The sequence below is a fragment of the Mauremys mutica genome, chromosome 2, assembly GCF_020497125.1.
Source record: "Mauremys mutica isolate MM-2020 ecotype Southern chromosome 2, ASM2049712v1, whole genome shotgun sequence".
NCBI classification, from domain to species: domain Eukaryota; kingdom Metazoa; phylum Chordata; order Testudines; family Geoemydidae; genus Mauremys; species Mauremys mutica.
This window is the reverse complement of record NC_059073.1, coordinates 180,560,590-180,578,518: the sequence shown is the minus strand read 5'-3', so window position 1 is coordinate 180,578,518 and position 17,929 is coordinate 180,560,590. Positions and strand designations below refer to the sequence as shown.

Below are 17,929 nucleotides of genomic sequence, written 5' to 3'. Positions count from 1 at the left end.
GGAGAAAACACATTTTTCTCCCTCTGTGTATATATTGCACAAGGAAAAACTACATTTAAAAACATTAAGCTTGCAAATTCAAATACTCAAAAACTTAGAAAATGTTGCCTGGCCCCTTCCATGTATAGGTTATAAATAATACAGTCTTTAATTATGTGATTAAGTGCTGTTTTTTCCCCTGCAGATCCCTTGCCTCATTCACTGCAAGGGAGCGTGCTCTGGGGATGAATCAGGATCATGTAGTGAAGGAGGCTGTTGTCTGTAGCACTCCTGCCTCATTTGTTGCAGAAGTTGGAGGGTGTGTAGTGAATGAGGCAGGGGATTGCAGGAAGGCAAAGAATGGTCTCGTGGTTAAGGCAGTTGAATTCTGCCCTTGGTATTGGATTCTATCCCTGCCTATGCCTCAGAGTTCCTATGCAGTGTTAAGCAAGTGACTAATCAAGTGATAGGGATGGTGCATGGCAGTCCGGTCAGCACTAGGAACTGTGAGAGGCTCAAGCATGCTCAGTGAAGATGAAATTTTTGGAGATTATGGTAACAAAAGTCTAGGAAGCTTCTACTGAGCATGTGCAGACTTGTCTCCCACCCTCACCCCCACTCCCAAAAAGGCTTATAAATTGGTTAGATTTGGGCAAATTTACACAAGGGGGCAAACAATGCATTCCTGACTCAAAGGCCAGGTCCCTGTCAAATTTCAAGTCACCATTGCAAAGCATGGGGATGCCAGAGTTGTTCAGAGAACAGATCATCAGAAGTTGTTAACATGGGCAAAATGTTTTTTTTTTTCAAGCTGGGTTTTTGGAAATTGCCTAACTATTTTGGCTGCAATTCCTATTCCTCCTCCTCCTCCCCCCACCCCAGAAAAAAAACAGGCAAAAACACCCAACATATAAAATTTCAATGGAAATGGTTAAAGTTTGGCAAAATTATAAGCAACTAAAAACAGTGTCTTATAGTGGGAAGTGTCAGACAACCTTAATAGGCAGTACTACCATCCCTGCATGTAATGATATTTTACCCTCCCATAAATCAAAAATGTTGACAAAATTGTGATCAGAATTTTTCCTAGACAGTTCACCCCTCAGGCAGAAACCAAGCATAGGTATTTTCAGACCAAAATTTTTCAGAAATAAGTGTGAGAAAACTGGGAGCTATGAAGGAAACCGCATCTTTAAAATTAGAAAGTACTATAAGGCCACCTCTATAATATTAGTGTTATTTTCTAGGTGTTATTTATTTATTCATAACCAACACAAATTTTGGACCAAAACTACCTGACTCTGTCCCTTTAAATTCCTCTCTTTGTTGCGTGTCACATTTCTGCACTTAAAAGGTTATATGGACCAAATTGAAAACATTTGCAGTTCTAGAGCATGAAAGAAATTTTTTTTTTTTTAAATTCAGGTGTTTGAAACGCATCAAGTAGCAACTCAGTCAGCTAATAAACATCTGTATGAAGCAACACCTATGGAACATCTTCTGGACTTAGTGGACAAATATTGGAATGGTTATAAATCACTCCACTGCAATGAGAAATTTCTTTGTAAGTAAGAAAAAGATATTTTAACAGAGATTAGTGAACAACCTAAGATGTATATAAGTGATGTATAGAAAAATCATTATTTATTGGGGCTTGCTTGGAAACAGGAGGTTCGTGTAGTAAGAGATGAGTGTGTTTTCAGGTTTTGTGAGTTTGCGATATAATTCCATCTTGACTAATGTAATTTAAATGATAGATTTTAGCCTCTGTCTATGGCATGATAATCAGTAATCAGATTTCCAGCACCTAATCCGATAATAATAATAATCCATTCAACACATTATGGACAGAAGACTGACATAAGCAATTCCACATCAGTGCATAAGGTGGCTTTTATTTTACTATTCATTGGACGTGAAAACCAGAAGTGAATAAAAATACAGTGTTAGAACGGTGGTCTCAGGCCAAACAGAAGTAAGATGTTGCACCACTGTTAGACCAACTAGCTTTGAACTTAATTTAGGGCTACATTGCAACCCAGCAGCACACTGGTGTAAGAGGGCACAAGGTGCCTCTTTGTTTTTCTGGATCAGATACTCACATAATGGGGAACAGCACAGAAAGGGAAGCGTGCTATTCAGAACTACTATGGCCCCTGCTTTGTGCAAATGGATGGGAGGGGGAAGAGTAGGGTGACAGATTGGCTTCCCTTCCCTCTTTGTCTTCCTCACCCTGCCACATCCAGGCTAGCATAGCTGTGCTGGCATGTCAGGGAATATAGGATGAGCTGGATATAAACCTGGCCCAGTGAATTAGTGAAACTCCTTCAGCGAATTACTCTCTTTCCTGGGCTGTTGCACTGGCCCCTTATTCTGGAGCCACAATTGAGCCTTTAGCATTTGTATTACCCATAAGGGACAGCATTGTCTTTATGGCTCAATCCTCCCAACCCCTTTGCAGAATTTAGATTTGCCAAGATTGGACTCCTAGACCAAACTCCAGATGTAGATTTTCTCTTAAAATTTTATGTACAATTTTGAACAAAGTAAGTAGCTTTTAGAAAAGTGGATTCAAACACGTATACTTTTTTGTGGCTATTTCTGGGGTGCACGTGGCTGCCAGCCCAACTAGTTTCTCTTTAGGTTTTTCTGTCTCTTCCGCCCCCCCACTTTTGCTACAATCACCTATAAAATGTATGAATTAATTTCCTTTTTAATTTTACCCCCACCTTAGGTACAGTACTGCCATAATGGATCTACTACTATCTGCATTGCTAAGGTGCCTAAGTTATTTAACTTCACCTTTGCAGATGGAGGTCTATAAAATCATGACTAGTGTGGAGACTGTGCATAAGGAAGTATCACATAAACACAATAACTGGGGGAGGGGACATGTCACCCAGTAAAATTAATAGGAGGCATGTTTATAAACAAATGGAAGTACTGCTTCACACAACACAGTCAATCTGTGGAACTTGTTTCAGGGGATGTTGTGAAGGTCTGAATCATCTGGCATTGGCCACTGTTGGAAGGCTGTATACTGGGCTAGATGGACCATTAGTCTGACCCAATATGGCCATTCTTCTATAAGTAGAATGAACAATATTAAATAGGAAAGGAGTGATGCAACTCAAAACTTCTGTGTTCTGTCAAATATCAGAATTTCCATGTGGGTTAGAAGTCACTTAGATCCTAATGGGTGCAGATGAAAGTTATGAGGATGCATAATTAAACAACAGGTAGGGCTACTGAGCATGGTGCTATTTCTAAAAAAAATCATTTTGTGCATGTGACAGAATGTATCCATGTCCACACCCTACACATTATTGTAATAATCTTATGTACAATGTATGCCTTGTGGGGCATCATTTGAAAACTCATAATTTGCTGGCCATTATTCTCCTCATAAAATGTGTATGGCAACATTGCATGTGAAGTTACAAGATTTCACTGTATGTTATTAACACATGTTCCATACTGAGATTGACAAATAGCTCTCTCTCTCTCTCTCAAACAAAGGAATGTATGCTCTACTTAATTTGCATTTAAGCAGTAAACAGAGTCATCAATCAGGAAGGGTAACAAAGGGTGCTTAAACAGGCTAGGAAAAGCGGCAGGGAACATCCTTCTCTGTAGACTCTGTCTCCTGAATCTCAGCTGGAAGTGTTTTTCAAGAGGGAGACTATAAAAAGGAGGGACACACACCCTAAGAGGATCTCTTTCAACCCCCCACCCTCCCACTATTGTATTCATGACACCAGAAGTGACAAGGGAAGCATTTGCTGGACTAGAGAAGGGATCCTGACCTAAGAAATTAAGTCAGTAAGACTGCTGAAAGCATATGGTGAGAAATGTTGCTTGAACCTGATATAGATTAAGTTAGACACCAGCAGTGTGTTAACTTTATTTTCTTGCAACCTTTTCTGACTTTTATGCCCCATTACTTGTACTCACTTAAAGTCTCTTTATAGTTAAACTTGTTTTATTGTTTGATCTAATCCAGTGTATTTAAATGGAAGTGTCTGGGAAACTTCATTTGGGGTGGCAAGTTATTGCTTTAATAGAAATAATATGCACATAACAGACTTTATATAAACTTGGAGTGTCAGGAGAGGGCTGGGTAATACAGGACATATATTTCTGGGGGAAAAATCTAAGACTGGGTGTGCGTTGGGGTCACCTGCAGTATAACCAAGGCTGGTAGATTGGCTGCAGCACACAGACAGACATAGCTGGGAGTGACCTGCTGGCTGGAGGCTACAGCAGCAAAGCATTGCAAAGGGCACCCTAGGTTAGAGTTCAGGGATGACACAGCTATCCATTGTCTGGATTGTAGCCTGATATGTCACAGTGTAGTAAACTGAAGGGAGTAGGTGCTGCATGCTATTTTGTTTGTGAACTCTCTTTATCATATACCACAAGGAATGGAGCTGCTGCCTGTGCTGGGTACAGTTTTCTTGGAACCCTCAATACATTCCTGCGGCAGTGCCCTGCCTTCAAGTCTTATGTCTGTCTTCAAGCCTGTCCTGGTGTGGCTATCACTTTCTCCTAAGTGCAGCTCTTGCACACACTTGAATGAGACACTGCTGTTGGTTGGCAATGGGAGTAACTGAAAATCCTACAAATTCGCCATTAAACGTGTAATTTGCATTGGCTGGATTTTGAGTACTTGCATGATTTATGACATAATACAGTTTTGATATTATCTTTTCATTGCAGAAATGTAGCAGTAGGATGTGCTATCAAGTTTATAGGAAAGCAATTTTCTTCAGTCCAGTTACACTTACTGAGACAAATTCTGCAATAAATTACTGTAGCGTAATTTCAGATTAACTCCATTGAAGTCAATAGAAATCATTGATTAGATTTTGTACCATTATCACCAACTACAGACATTGTTTGAGACCCTTGCCTAATCTGCTCTGTTCTGTTTTTAATTCACAGCTCAGGCAGGACCTGTTTTGTCTGCAATGCAGAAATCTGCACCTGCGGATCAACCAAAAGATTCTGCAACAATGTGTCAGGAGGTGAATAAGCTGCTGGTAGAGAAAAAGACTTTACTAAGTCATTTGTCTGAACAAGAGCAACAATACAACATAAAGATTAACAGTCTGATGTCAGAACTGAGCAACTCTCAAAAAGACATGGTGATTATGGCACTCCTATTTTCTTCTAATGATTCTGTGGTGTGGATGAAATTGAATGCACGTATGGCAAAAGTTAAGTGTTTGTTTAATCATATCTGAGTTTCTAATTCAAACTGGAAAGATCTTGTTAGTGGGTATAGTTAATACACTAGCTTTCAATTTGTGGTGATCAGAGTTCAAATTGATTTTGATCATTGGAATATGTGAAAAGCCTGAATCTCTCTGGACTACAGAGACCTGTTTGTCAGTCATCACTAAGAGTATATCTACACTGGCAGAGCTGTAGCGCTGGGAGTTACACCCCTCAGAGAGCACTGAAGGGAAACTGCTGTTGAGTGTTCACACTATCAGCTGCCTGCGCAACAGTGTGTTCACACCTGCAGCAGTATTGGAGCGGTGCACTCTGGGCAGCAATCCTACAGAGCATCTCTTCCTCTTCTACTGCTAAGACTTGTGAGAAGACGGAGGTGGTTGCATGGCATCCTGGCTCCTATCCCCTGGCCCCGTGATGTATTGCTTTGCATCCCAGCAATCTTTGTGCTTGCATCCTCATTTGGCGCCATCTTTCAACAGTTTGTGTACTGTGGGCTCTGCCTCTTTGGTCTGCAGGAACAGATCCCGAAGTGTTGACCAGTATATGCTGCTCGCTCTGACCAACACCTCATGAGTGGTAGTAGAGTTTTCCTTAAACTACAAAGGCAAGAGAAGTGCGACATTGAGCTCGCCACACACAGTAGCTACGACACAAGATTGCTTGTGGCATTCACGGAGGTGCTGATCACAGTGGAACGCCGCTTTTGGGCTCGGGGAAACAAGCACTGAGTGGTGGGATCGCATCGTCATGCACGTCTTGGATGACTAGCAATGGCTGCAGAACTTTCGGATGAGAAAAGCCACATTCATGGGACTGTGATGAGCTTGCCCCAGCCCTCTGGTGCAAGGACACGAGAATGAGAGCTGCCTTGCCGCTGGAGAAGCACGTGGCGATGGCACTGTGGAAGCTGGCTACTCCAGACTGCTACCGATCAGTCACTAACCAATTTGGAGTGGGAAAGTTGACCATTGGATTCATGTTGACGGAAGTGTGCAGGGTCATTGATCACATCCTGCTTCGAAAGACTGTAACTCTGGGCAACGTGCGTAACATTGTGGATGGCTTTGCACAAATGGGCTTCCCTAACTGCGGAGGGGCGATAGATGGCACGCATATTCCAATTCTGGCACCAGACCACCTAGTCACTGAGTACATTTATCAGAAGAGGTATTTCTCAATTGTTTTCCAGGCACTTGTAGATCACCGTGGGTGTTTCACTGACGTTAATGCAGACTGATCCGGAAAGGTGCATGACACACGCATCTTTTGAAACACTGGCCTGTTCAGGAAGCTGCAAGCAGGGACTTTCTTCCCGGACCAGAATATCACCATAGGAGAAGTCGAAATGCCCATTGTGATCCTGGGAGACCCCGCCTACCCCTTAATTCTGTGGCTTATGAAGCCACACATGTGGCACCTTGACAACAGCAAGGAGCAGTTCAACAGGCTGAGCAAGTGCAGAATGACTGTGGAGTGTGCTTTTAGCCGTTTAAAGACCTGCTGGCGCTGGCCCATGACAATTGTGCTGTATGCTCCATAATATTTGTGAAGGGAAGGGTGAAAGCTTCACTCAGGGTTGGACTACTGAGGCTCAGCGCCTGGAGGGTGAGTTTGAACAGCCAGAGATCAGGGCTATTAGAGGGCTGCAGCATGGGGCCAAAAGGATCAGGGATGCCTTGAGGCAGTAATTTGAAGCTGAAAACCAATCATATTTGTTGCTATGCTCGGGAGTGCAGTGCTTGTAATGCTAGGAGGTGATTGGTGCAGATGATGCAATATGAAGGTTTAAGATAATTGTCTGTTGCTTTGCAGGGCTCTGTTTGCTTTCAGTTAATAGAATAAAGAGTGCTTTCAAACCAACACACTTCTTTTATTAAAAAATAACACCCGGAGGAGAGAGTCAAACAAAAAAACCCCATCAGCAGTGAGGGGGAGGGGGAAGGGATGGTCCCAGGAGGAGTTGGGGTCCCAGGACAGCTAAAGATTTGTGTATGTCCAGGGATCATATCCAACCTTCTCCTTTGGAGTACAATGCAACGGGTGCTGTACTTCAGCAGGGCTAAATTGCAGAGGGATGGGTGTTGAGTGCAGTGGGTACTGGGAGTCCACAGGGCTGGACTGTGATGGGGAGGAGTGGAATGCTGCAGGTACAGACTGGAGCCAGGAGCTTGATAAGAGTGTGGTGGTGGTGGGTGTGGGGTGCATGGGAAAGAGTTTTGCGACAGCAACTGTAGGGGAGGGTGGCATGGAGCTGCTCGGTTTGCAGTGCTAGAATCGTCTGCAACGTGTCTGCTTGGCGCTCCACAATGTTTAAGAGCCACTCCGTGGCTTCATTCTGGCGCCCTGCGTTCTCCTTTGGGTCTCTTCTGCTGTCCCGCCACTCCTTCAATTCTTGTTTTTCGGCCGCGGAGTGCATCATAACGTCACGCAGAAAGTCCTCCTTAGTTCTTTGTGGACACTTTGTAATTCTGCGCAGCCTTTCTGCTGCTGATGATAAAGAGGGAGGCTGGGCTCCCAAGCTCATCTCTGAAGTTTAAATGCAACATTTTACAGAAGCAGTATTGTTTGCAACACACAGACAACACTGATTCAGTGATTTAAAATACAGCCAGTACTCTCACACCTGTCACTAACTGGCTGACCCCAGGCAAGCACACATGAGCCACAAGACCCCCAAAATGGTGAGTAGCCGCAGGGGCAGGGGAAATCACTCTTCCTGGACCCTGCTGTACACTGGGCACGTGGCTCTTGGGGAGAGCCAGCACTGTAGGGAGGGGCCTGATAATCATTCCTGTCCCCACACTTTCCACAGGATGTGATCATTATAGAAGATATCTCACTGCTGAGGGTGAGCAGGGAATCAAGGGAGGGTCTTCTCCAAGACTGCAGCTTCCACCCTGGCCCTTATGCGGCTCGCCTGTGTGCCGCACGGCCCCCCCGTGATGGCACAGTAGCACGGGAAAGTTACTGTTAATGGAGCAAGAAACAAAGCAGTTCTGCCAAAGAACCTGCAGTAATGGATTGCCCAATATCTCCATGAGAGTTTCCTGGAGATCTGAGGCAGATTCCCATGAAGTGAGAGAGTCAATCAACACCCTGTTCCGCCAGCATGTGGTGGTACGTGAATCATACAGACACAAGCCTGCTTTCTGCAACCCTTTTGCCCCCAACAACTTGCCTCAGCGATTCCCAAAATCAAATCCACTTACTAGGGGCCTCCTCTCCTGTTTGTGCTTCGCCAAGCTCTGACAGCTGTGACTGGCTAGCCTCCTCCGGGGCAGAAAAGAGCTCCTGGCTGCATGCATCTCTGACCTCCGAGTCATCCTCTGCCTCTGGGTCCCCCTTCACATTCTCGTCTAAGATTTCCTCCTCCTGGCTCGGTCCACTCTCGACTGGCACGCGAACCAACAAAGTATCCACAGTGGCCTTCGCAGTGGAGGTGGGGTTGCCACAGAGTATCACGTCCAGCTCTTTGTAGAACTGGCTGCTCGTGGGCGCAACACCGGACTGGCGGTTTGCCTCCCGCACCTTGTGGTAGGTGTTCCACAGCTCCTTCACTTTAACCCTGCACTGCAGTGTGTCCCGGTCATGGACCCTTTCTGTCATGTATCGTGAAAGCTGTCCGTAGGTATCATAATTCCTACGGCTGGAGCGCAGCTGGGACTGGATGGCCTCCTCTCCCCAAATGCTGATGAGGTCCAGCAGCTCAGCATTGCTCCAAGTGGGGGATTGCCTGGTGCATGGAGTAGGCATGGTTACCTGGAAAGATGTGCTGAGACCACTGCACGCATCACTGAGCAAACAGGAAGGGGACTTTCAAAATTCCAAAGGAATTTATGGGGTGGGGATGACGGTTGGTCAGCGGAGGGCAGGACAGTAGAATTCAAACCAATGACCAGAGAGGCAAGAACAGGCATTGTGGGACACTTCCTGGAGGCCAATTGCAGTGCTGTAATCGACCACAGTGTCTACACTGGCACCGTGGCACTGAACCCCTGGCGCAGAAAGCTGTATGCCTCTTGGGGTGTTGGGGTTTTTTGTTTTTGTTTTTTACAGTGCTGGCTGCAACTGCGCAGTTTCTGCACACTAAGTGGCTTGGCAGTGTGTACACCTCGGGAGTTACAACACAGAAAGCTGCTTTACTGTGCAGAAACTTGCCAGTGTAGACAGGGCCTAAGGCTGCTAGGAGTCACAGCAACTCCTTAATCAATACCCTCCTACAAACATATTTCCTTATCCCTTTCCCTAGTGAGCACTAGAAAATTTGCTACATATTCTTTATGAAAAAAGGGCAGTTTCTGGTTCAAGCCCAGGTACCTCCATTCTCTCTCTCAATTAGAGATTTCAGCTTGGCATCCAGTTCACTGGAATCACTCCTTCCAGCCTCCCATGCCTTTCTAACCTTGCATGTCACACTTCCAACAAGATACCTCTTCCTGTCTCACTCAAAAATCCTGACTAGCTCCTCCCCACTTGCTAATGACCATCTTGTTTCTAACCTTCTTTCTCAGCCAGGCTCTGAGAAAAGGCAGTCTCTTCTTTCTTCACTCTAACACCTAGTTAACTCATTTGCAAATCTCACAACAGTGGGACTGCCCTTTTGGTAATTTACTCTCCTTGCCTCATCTCATCCCCCTAGCGTCTCATCAAACTTGACCTACCGAGCAGGTCTTTCTTGATATTTTGCTATTCTGTTAGAATTACTTGCCTCTGGGGGAAAAAGTGGGTTTGTCCAGTTTCATCCTCCAGTTTGAATTGAGTTTCTTCTGTTGCTCCTGGTAGATGGAAATAGAAGATATTCTGAAGAAAGCTTCACATTACAGAGAGCCACAAGGCTCTGTCCGTGGCCCTCTCCCTCTGGGGCATCTCACTGATAGCTGTGATATCCTGGGTTGAAGCTACAAAGTGGATACCTAGCACCATATTAATCTTGATTTATTGTCCAATTCCTCCACCTCCCATCTATTCAGTTTACACAGATGTTTTTGTTGCCTCCATGTAAAAATTTACAAGGTTTTGTGCACATTTGAGCAGGCAATCAGGTGTTTGCACATGCTATTGGGTGGGTATTTATATACATCTATTGTGCTTATAAAAACCTGATTTGCATGCAAAAGTTGGCATTCAGATGCACGATTGCCTTAGGCCGTGCTTTATGAAAACATGTGCACTACAGACAGCTTTTGCTATTAGAATAAACAAAGAATAAAACAGCAACATAAAGAGGGAAGCAGGTTAAACAGAAAAATGAGGCTTGTATAATTCTACTTCATAGTGTGATAGGATATGAGTGCAATGGAGAGGCAAGTGAGTCTACAAATATTTTGAAGTATTTGTGGACTCCATACCAAAGCCCTTGCTTGGGTGTGTAATCTGAACTCTTCAGGAAATCTAGGTTTAATTACACTTACCTTCTGATCAAACTTCCAGTAGCATCCTATCATATCAAATGGTCAGACAATTCAGAGGAAAGATTCAGATGATCTTCTCTTTGCTCATTAACATGCACTGTGTAAGCAGCTTGTATCAAATTCTTTTTCCTCTTCAAGTGAAATACTTTGATGCCAAGACTAAATAGTTACTAAATTTAAAAATGTCTAATTCCCTTTATATTTATGAAATACATTGTGTGTGTTTTAGAGGGATTGAACCACTGTCCTCCCTCCAATTTTTAATATTATGATAGGCTTTCATCCTCTGAAATTGATCTTTCCAATTTTGCCTAGATAATGTTACTCTGATGTTTGTGGCATTTCTTGTATGTCCATATGCTTAGTATAGGGAGTACTGCAAATATTAAAGAAGGTAATTTATGGCAATTGACACATTTTTAAACTAGACCACTGTGTATATACACACTGGGCAGCTTTTTCATAGAATCTAGAAGAGACTTATTTTCTTTCAGCCAATTTAACAGTGCCCATACTTAAAATAAACTGAATAAATGATGAGTATCAAATGCTTTACTAAAATCCAAATATCTGTCTTTTTCATCCCTTTAATTTTGTAATTTCATCAAAAAAGCATTCAAGTTTGTCTGAATTTGTTCTTTTTGTGAATCCATGTGGATTATTCCTGGTTGTTCTATTATCCTCGTAAAACAATGGTTCTGAATTTTGGGCTCATGATCCAAAAGTAGGTTGCCAACCCATCCCACATGGCAAGAGTTGTTTTCTATATAATCTAAACTTGATGTTAAAATGTTTATTGCTTGGTTGTAAAATTAGCTACCTGAATGTAAATGGTTGCAGTGATAAGATTTGAGTGTACAGTTTTTGGGACTAGGCAATTTTCAAAGTTCTCAAGGTGTGTAATTTATACCTTGATATATTTTAAAGTGTGCTATTTGTCACTTTTGTTTTCTGAAGGTAAAGATCTGCTTTGGCTCAGTATGGCACAATGAATTTAAAATTAAGTTCTTATTTATTATCGCACACCGATTTGCTTTAGTTTGATTTTGGGGTCTCAGAAGGAAAAAGGGGTGTTAAGGGGTTATAGGTGGAGGAAGATTGAGATCTAAGATCCAAATCCTGCTTTCCAGCATACAGCCTGAATGTTGGTCCTAGCTTTGACAGAAGGAACACTCACCTGTTCAGCAAAGTGGCTTTGCAACTCCTCTGTGGCCAATATTGCATTAGATATCACAGTCATAACTTAGTCTTTCCACATTCAAGAGGAATGAGAAATCCATGTAGTAACATATCTTCTGATCCCTTCCATGGCTAGTCCATCATCTGCTCCATGCATAGTGACTGAACATTTTTCCTTTGACCTCAGAGATTTTTTCTGACTGGGTAAGGCTTTTGGTATCAAGTGAGGTCTCCATTTAATGGAATACACTTTGCATGTTCTGAACAAGATCCAGTGTAGATATCTAGTCTTATCAGGTGATGTGTACACCTAAGCCATTCTGTCCTAGGCCTCTGTGGGTATATCTACACTACAGTTGGACACCCTCAGCTGACTCGGACTTGGAGGGCTTGGGTCGTGAGGCTGTTTAACTGCAGTGTAGGTTTCCAGGCTAGGTCTAGGACCCTCCCACGTCACAAGGTCCTAGAGCCCAGGCTCCAGTCTGACCCCAGAAGTCTGCTGCAATTAAAACAGCCCCTTAGCCCAAGTCCCATGAGTCCATGTCAGCTGCCAGGGGCCAGCTGCAGGTTTTTAATTGCAGTGTAGACGTACCCTCAGACAGTTCCCACCTCAGGTACCCTCTTGTGACACTACTCATCCTGTCATGGGGGTCTCTGACAGTCAGTTCCCACCTCTCACAGGATCTGATGCAGTGGTGCTTTAGCCCTCTGGCTAAGGCACTCAAGTCCTGAGAGTTAAGAACTCAAAACAAGGTCATCTGAGAGTCTTCAGCAGGACTCCGCCCTTCTATTCAGGGATTGTCTTCAACCAGCCACTCCTTTTGATCAGTTTCCCTGGGCCCAGTCATCCCGACTGGTGGGAGACGTGTCCAGCCATCATGAGGTCGTGTCCTCCAAGGTGCTTGCATCGCCTCCCAGCTTGGAAAATGGAGTGGAGAGTGTGCTTATAAAATCTGCAGATGGCTCCAAGCTGGAAGGGGTTGCATGTGCTTTGGAGAACAGGCTTAGAATTCAAAGTGACCTTGATAAATTGGAGAATTTGTCTGAAAACAAAGATGAAATTCAATAAAGGCAAGTGTAAAGTGCTACCCTTAAGAAGGCCGGGGGAGGGGGTGGGAGAGATCAAATACACAACTACAAAATCAGATTACTGGTTAGGCAGTGGTACTGCAGAAGAGGACCTAGGGGGTCATAGTGGATCTCAAATATGAGCAGTTGCAGTGATGCAGTTGCAGAAAATGTGAATATCACTCAGAGGTGTATCAACAGTAGTGTTATAAGTAAGACACTGGAGATAATAGTCCCATTCTACTTGGCCCTGGTGAGACCCAGCTGTGTCCAGTTCTGAGCACCACACTTGAAGAAAGATGTGGACAAATTGGAGCGAGGCCAGAGGAGAGCAACTAAAAGGAATTGTTTAGAAGAGCTGACCTCTGAGGAAAGGTTAAATGTTATCTTTAGTCTTGAGAAAAGAAGACTGAGGGGAAACCTCATAAGTCTTGAGACAAGTTGAGGTGTTAGAAGAGAGGACAGTAATCAATTGCTCTCAGTGCCCACTGAAGGTAGGGCAAGTAGTAATGGGCTTAATCTGCGGCAAGAGAGATTTAGTTTAAATATCATGGGGGGGAAAAAACCTTCCTAAACTATAAGGACAGTTAAGTACTGGAATAGGCTTCCAAGGAAAGTTTTGGAATTCCAGTCATTGGAGATTTTTCAGACCAGGTTATTCAGACATATCAGGGATGGTATAGGTATGCTTGGTCCTGCCTCAGCATGAGGTTGCAGGGCGGCCTGGACTAGATGACCTATCAAGGTCCCTTCTAGCTCTACATTTTTATGGTTCTGTCTCTCAGACTCTTGGTTGTAACTAGGCTTGTTTCATAGAGCAGGCCTGCACAACATGCAGCCCGCGGAGCCTCACTGTGCGGCCTGCGGGGGGATTCTAAATCCCCTGCACACGGCGCTCTGCGGGCAGCCCAGAGCCCTTTGAATCCCAGCCACGTCCAGGAGTCAAAGGGCTCTGGGCTGCCCACAGCCGCGGGGAGCCCTGACCCCTTTAAATCCCAGCCGCGGCTCCAGCGGATGGGCTGGGGCTGGGATTTAAAGGGCTTGGGCTCCCCTCAGCGGCAGGAGCTCTGGGCCCTTTAAATCCCTGCCCCAGGCCCAGAAAGCTCCAGGTTCCCCCAGCCACCGGAGCCCCAGGACCTTTAATTTGCCCCTGAGGGCTCCCAGCCACCTCTTCAGCTGGGAGCCCCTGGTTGATTTAAAATCAAGTATCATCTCCCCACCCCCAACCTTCCTTTTTGACCCACAGTTGTTTTGGTGGGGCGGCGCGGGGGAAGGAGGGTTTGTTTCTGCAGGGCTGGGCGGTGCTGGAGCGAGGTGTTTTTGCGGGGCCAGGAGGTGCTGGGGTGGGGTGTTTCCGTGGGGCCGGGGGGTTTCGGCCTCAGCTGTTTTCTTTGGAGTAATGTGGCCCTCGCTGCTTTACGAGTTGTGCAGGCCTGTCATAGAGAGAGAAGCAGGAACAGAGCTAGAATTTGATTTAACTCCACTTCACACCCGACATCTACTGCAGGTGTAGCTGGATGGGGCTAAATGGCTCCACAGGCCCTCATTAATCTACTTGCCAGTGTGTCCCATCACAGCCTCCTATGTGATCTGTATCCAACCAGGATTATTCTGTCATGACTTTACTTGGCACTGTAGGCCTGTCCAGGATACTACCTTCCTTCCCTATTTGTGAGTCGTTCCTTTCCTGGAATATGGGAACCCTGTACCAATCTGTACCTTCGTCCTCAGTGCCTGAGAGCAAAATGAAAGAACACAAGCAATTCTCTGCTATGGAGTTTGTTATGGCCAAGAAGCCAGATTAATTATACCATGTGAGTGAATAGCACTATGGGGTTTTTTTTTGGACTTAATCCAGTCCTTGATCTTCAGCAGCTTCAGCTGTTGCTGAGCAATCCAAAACAACTTCATCTGACAAGGAATCTAGGAAGATGGATAAGTTTGGCAAAAAGTTGTCTCTTCTGCTTGGCTGTGAGACTGCCATTTTGAGGCAGTAATGGCCAGTTACAATTACTCTGTGAAATAAGTTCACATCACAGCACTGTGAGCCATGGACCCATGAAGAATGTAGTTACCATTCTGACTATATGCACCCACACCCTCTGGAAAATCCCTCTTGCTATGGACAGTCAGCAGCTCAGTTACCATAAAGGCTATGAATCTGGGTCCCTGTCGAGATCATTCCCCTGGGAATCCATCCAGGGGAATACCAGGTTTTCCCAAGTTCTGGACTAGTGTGATTCAATGACTGCTGTAATGTTTGTTTTCCTTGGAACCAAGTCACAGAAAACAAAATAAATCAGGAATACCAGGTCTTGCCTTTTTCATTTTCAGTGATGATTGCTTTATGATTTACTGTGTTACAAAATCATGTTTAGACTTTAAAAGAATAATTTACTGGGAAGATGTTCAGTTGTTATCAATTTCCTTTTTAAGGTTTGTTCTGTTTTTCTTAATTTTTTAAATGTCACTAGGATATCTTGAAGCAACGTTTAGACCAGTTGTTGGAAGAGAACACTAACTTAAAAGCTCATCTGTTAAATGTGGAACAGAATGTCAAAAATGCAGACAGTTCTAGTTCATTACATTTGCAACTTACTGGTGAGTTTTTAAAAACACTTGTTTTAATAATTGTTGTGTCAGAGGTAATAAAGGTAAAAGGTAATAATTGGAGATATACCAATCTCCTAGAACTGGAAGGGACCTTGAAAGGTCATCGAGTCCAGCCCCCTGCCTTCACTAGCAGGACCAATCTTTGCCCCAGATCCCTAAGTGGCCCCCTTAAGGATTGAACTCACAACCCTGGGTTTAGCAGGCCAATGCTCAAACCACTGAGCTATCCCTCCCCCTAACCCATATCTGTGTTCTGTCTTCAGGTTTAATTTGTATATTATGGCCAGATCATGATGCCTTTACTCACACCAAGTAGTATCTCATTCCACAAGTACTTCCATGGCAATTATTATTTGTATTAACTCTTTATAGACCAAGACCCCATTATGATACAGGTCGTACAAACAGCAAAGAAAAAGACAGTCCCTGCCCCAAAGGTCTTACAAACTAAGTCAGAGACAATAGATGAATATAGACAGGAGTACAAGGAAACAATGAGACCACATAGGCCAGCATAATAGTCATTGGTCTGTCCACACACCAGCAGCCTACCTGTTGTCAGGTTTTTTGTAGGCATCACAGCAAAGGGGGTATTTGAAGGTAGCTAATTAGGTAGCTTTGTGCCTGTTTACAGTGAGTCCCTCCCAAGCATGTGGGGCAGCGTGGTAAAAGGCACAAAGGTGCTTGTTTGAAAATTTAACAAGTGGGCAGTGGAGACTGGCATCATGGGCTGACCGGAGGCAAGCATGAACAGATTGACAACGAACAATAGGTAACGTGGTAGTTGATTTGTGAAGGGCGTTGAAAGTGAACACAAGCAGCTTATGTTTGATGGGACAGAGAAGGGGAAGCCAGTGGAGAGATTCAAAGAGAGGGGCCACAGCAGAGCGGAGGATGTAGCTCACTGTTTTAAAGATATAATCAACAATTTCTCAGCCAAACCACATTTAAAGTGGACAAATTTTCTCTTAATGCGTACTTGTTTAGTGTGTGTTTGCACATCCAGCATAGATTCTAAATTTGCTTAGTACCAACCAGAATAGAATAAGGACACACGGCACATAAGTATGGATTAAAGTCTGACTGCAACCTTATTAATAAGTCTATTAGCGTTAAGATGTGGATCATACTATTAACCTGGTGACATGATTCCCTCTTGTGGCCCTATCAATAAAGTTCCAGTATGCTCAAACAAAAGATGTACTTCATCCACTCAAACTCCACTCCCCCGCTTCCTCATGAGTAAGTATCAGGGCAACAATGAGGCGTGCCAAGTAACAAGGTCTGACATGCTAGTGACATCAGTCTAGTGTCAACACATTAAAGTGCCCAGAATCTGGGATAAGGGATAAAGATCACCAGTTATACAGGGATTACTATTTATGCTTTCTATGACCATTTCTCCCCACTGGTCCCTGGGAAGCCAAGGAACCCATCCAATCAGGTATGAACGCACTAATAACTGGAGGTCTACACTTAAAATGCTGCAGCAGTCCTTCAGTGAAGATGCTAATATGCCGATGGGGGCGCTTTTCCTATTTGGTGGGATTAATCCACCTCCACAAGAGGTGGTAGCTATGTCCATGGGAGAGGCCCTCCCATCAACACTCTATCTACACTCGTGTTAGGTCAGAGGTTAATGATCTGGAGGATGGCATGGACTGCACCCTCAGCAAGTTTGCAGATGACACTAAACTGGGAGGAGTGGTAGATATGCTGGAGGGTATGGATAGGATACAGAGGGACCTAGACAAATTAGAGGATTGGGCCAAAAGAAATCTGATGAGATTCAACAAGGACAAGTGCAGAATCCTGCACTGAGGATGGAAGAATCCCATGCACTGCTACAGACTAGGGACCGAGTGGCTAGGCAGCAGTTCTGCAGAAAAGGACCTAGGGGTTATAGTGGACGATAATCTGGATGCAAGTCAACAGTGTGCCCTTGTTGCCAAGAAGGCTAACGGCATTTCGAGCTGTATAAGTGTTGCCAGCAGATCGAGGGACATGATCATTCCCCCCTATTCGATATTGGTGAGGCCTTATCTGGAGTACTGTGTCCAGTTTTGGGCCCCACACTACAAGAAGTATGTGGAAAAATTTAGAAAGAGTCCAGCGGAGGGCAACAAAAATGATTAGGGGGCTGGAGCGCGTGATTTATGAGGAGAGGCTGAGGGAACTGGGATTATTTAGTCTGCAGAAGAGAAGAATGAGGGGGGATTTGATAGCTGTTTTCAACTACCTGAAAGGGGGTTCCAAAGAGGATGGATCTAGGCTGTTCTCAGTTATACCAGATGACAGAACAAGGAGTAATGGTCTCAAGTTGCAGTGGGGAAGGTCTAGGTTGGATATTAGGAAACACTTTTTCACTAGGAGGGTGGTGAAGCACCGGAATGGATTACCTAGGCAGGTGGTGGAATCTCCTTCCTTAGAGGTTTTTA

At 44.4% G+C, this 17,929-nt stretch overlaps 1 protein-coding gene across 4 annotated transcripts in view; it reads left to right on the top strand.

Moving 5' to 3' along the window:
* The window catches only part of CEP72 (centrosomal protein 72), a 76,325-nt gene that overhangs the window by 50,700 nt on the left and 7,696 nt on the right, over positions 1–17,929 (top strand). For 3 of the 4 annotated variants that reach the window (XM_045005876.1, XM_045005875.1, XR_006576993.1), the window contains exons 10-12: positions 1,405–1,543; positions 4,924–5,126; positions 15,353–15,479. In XM_045005876.1, the coding sequence (XP_044861811.1) occupies positions 1,405–1,543; positions 4,924–5,126; positions 15,353–15,479 (469 nt within the window). The remainder of the gene's footprint in view (positions 1–1,404; positions 1,544–4,923; positions 5,127–15,352; positions 15,480–17,929) is intronic. The other variant, XR_006576994.1, reaches the window with a different exon arrangement.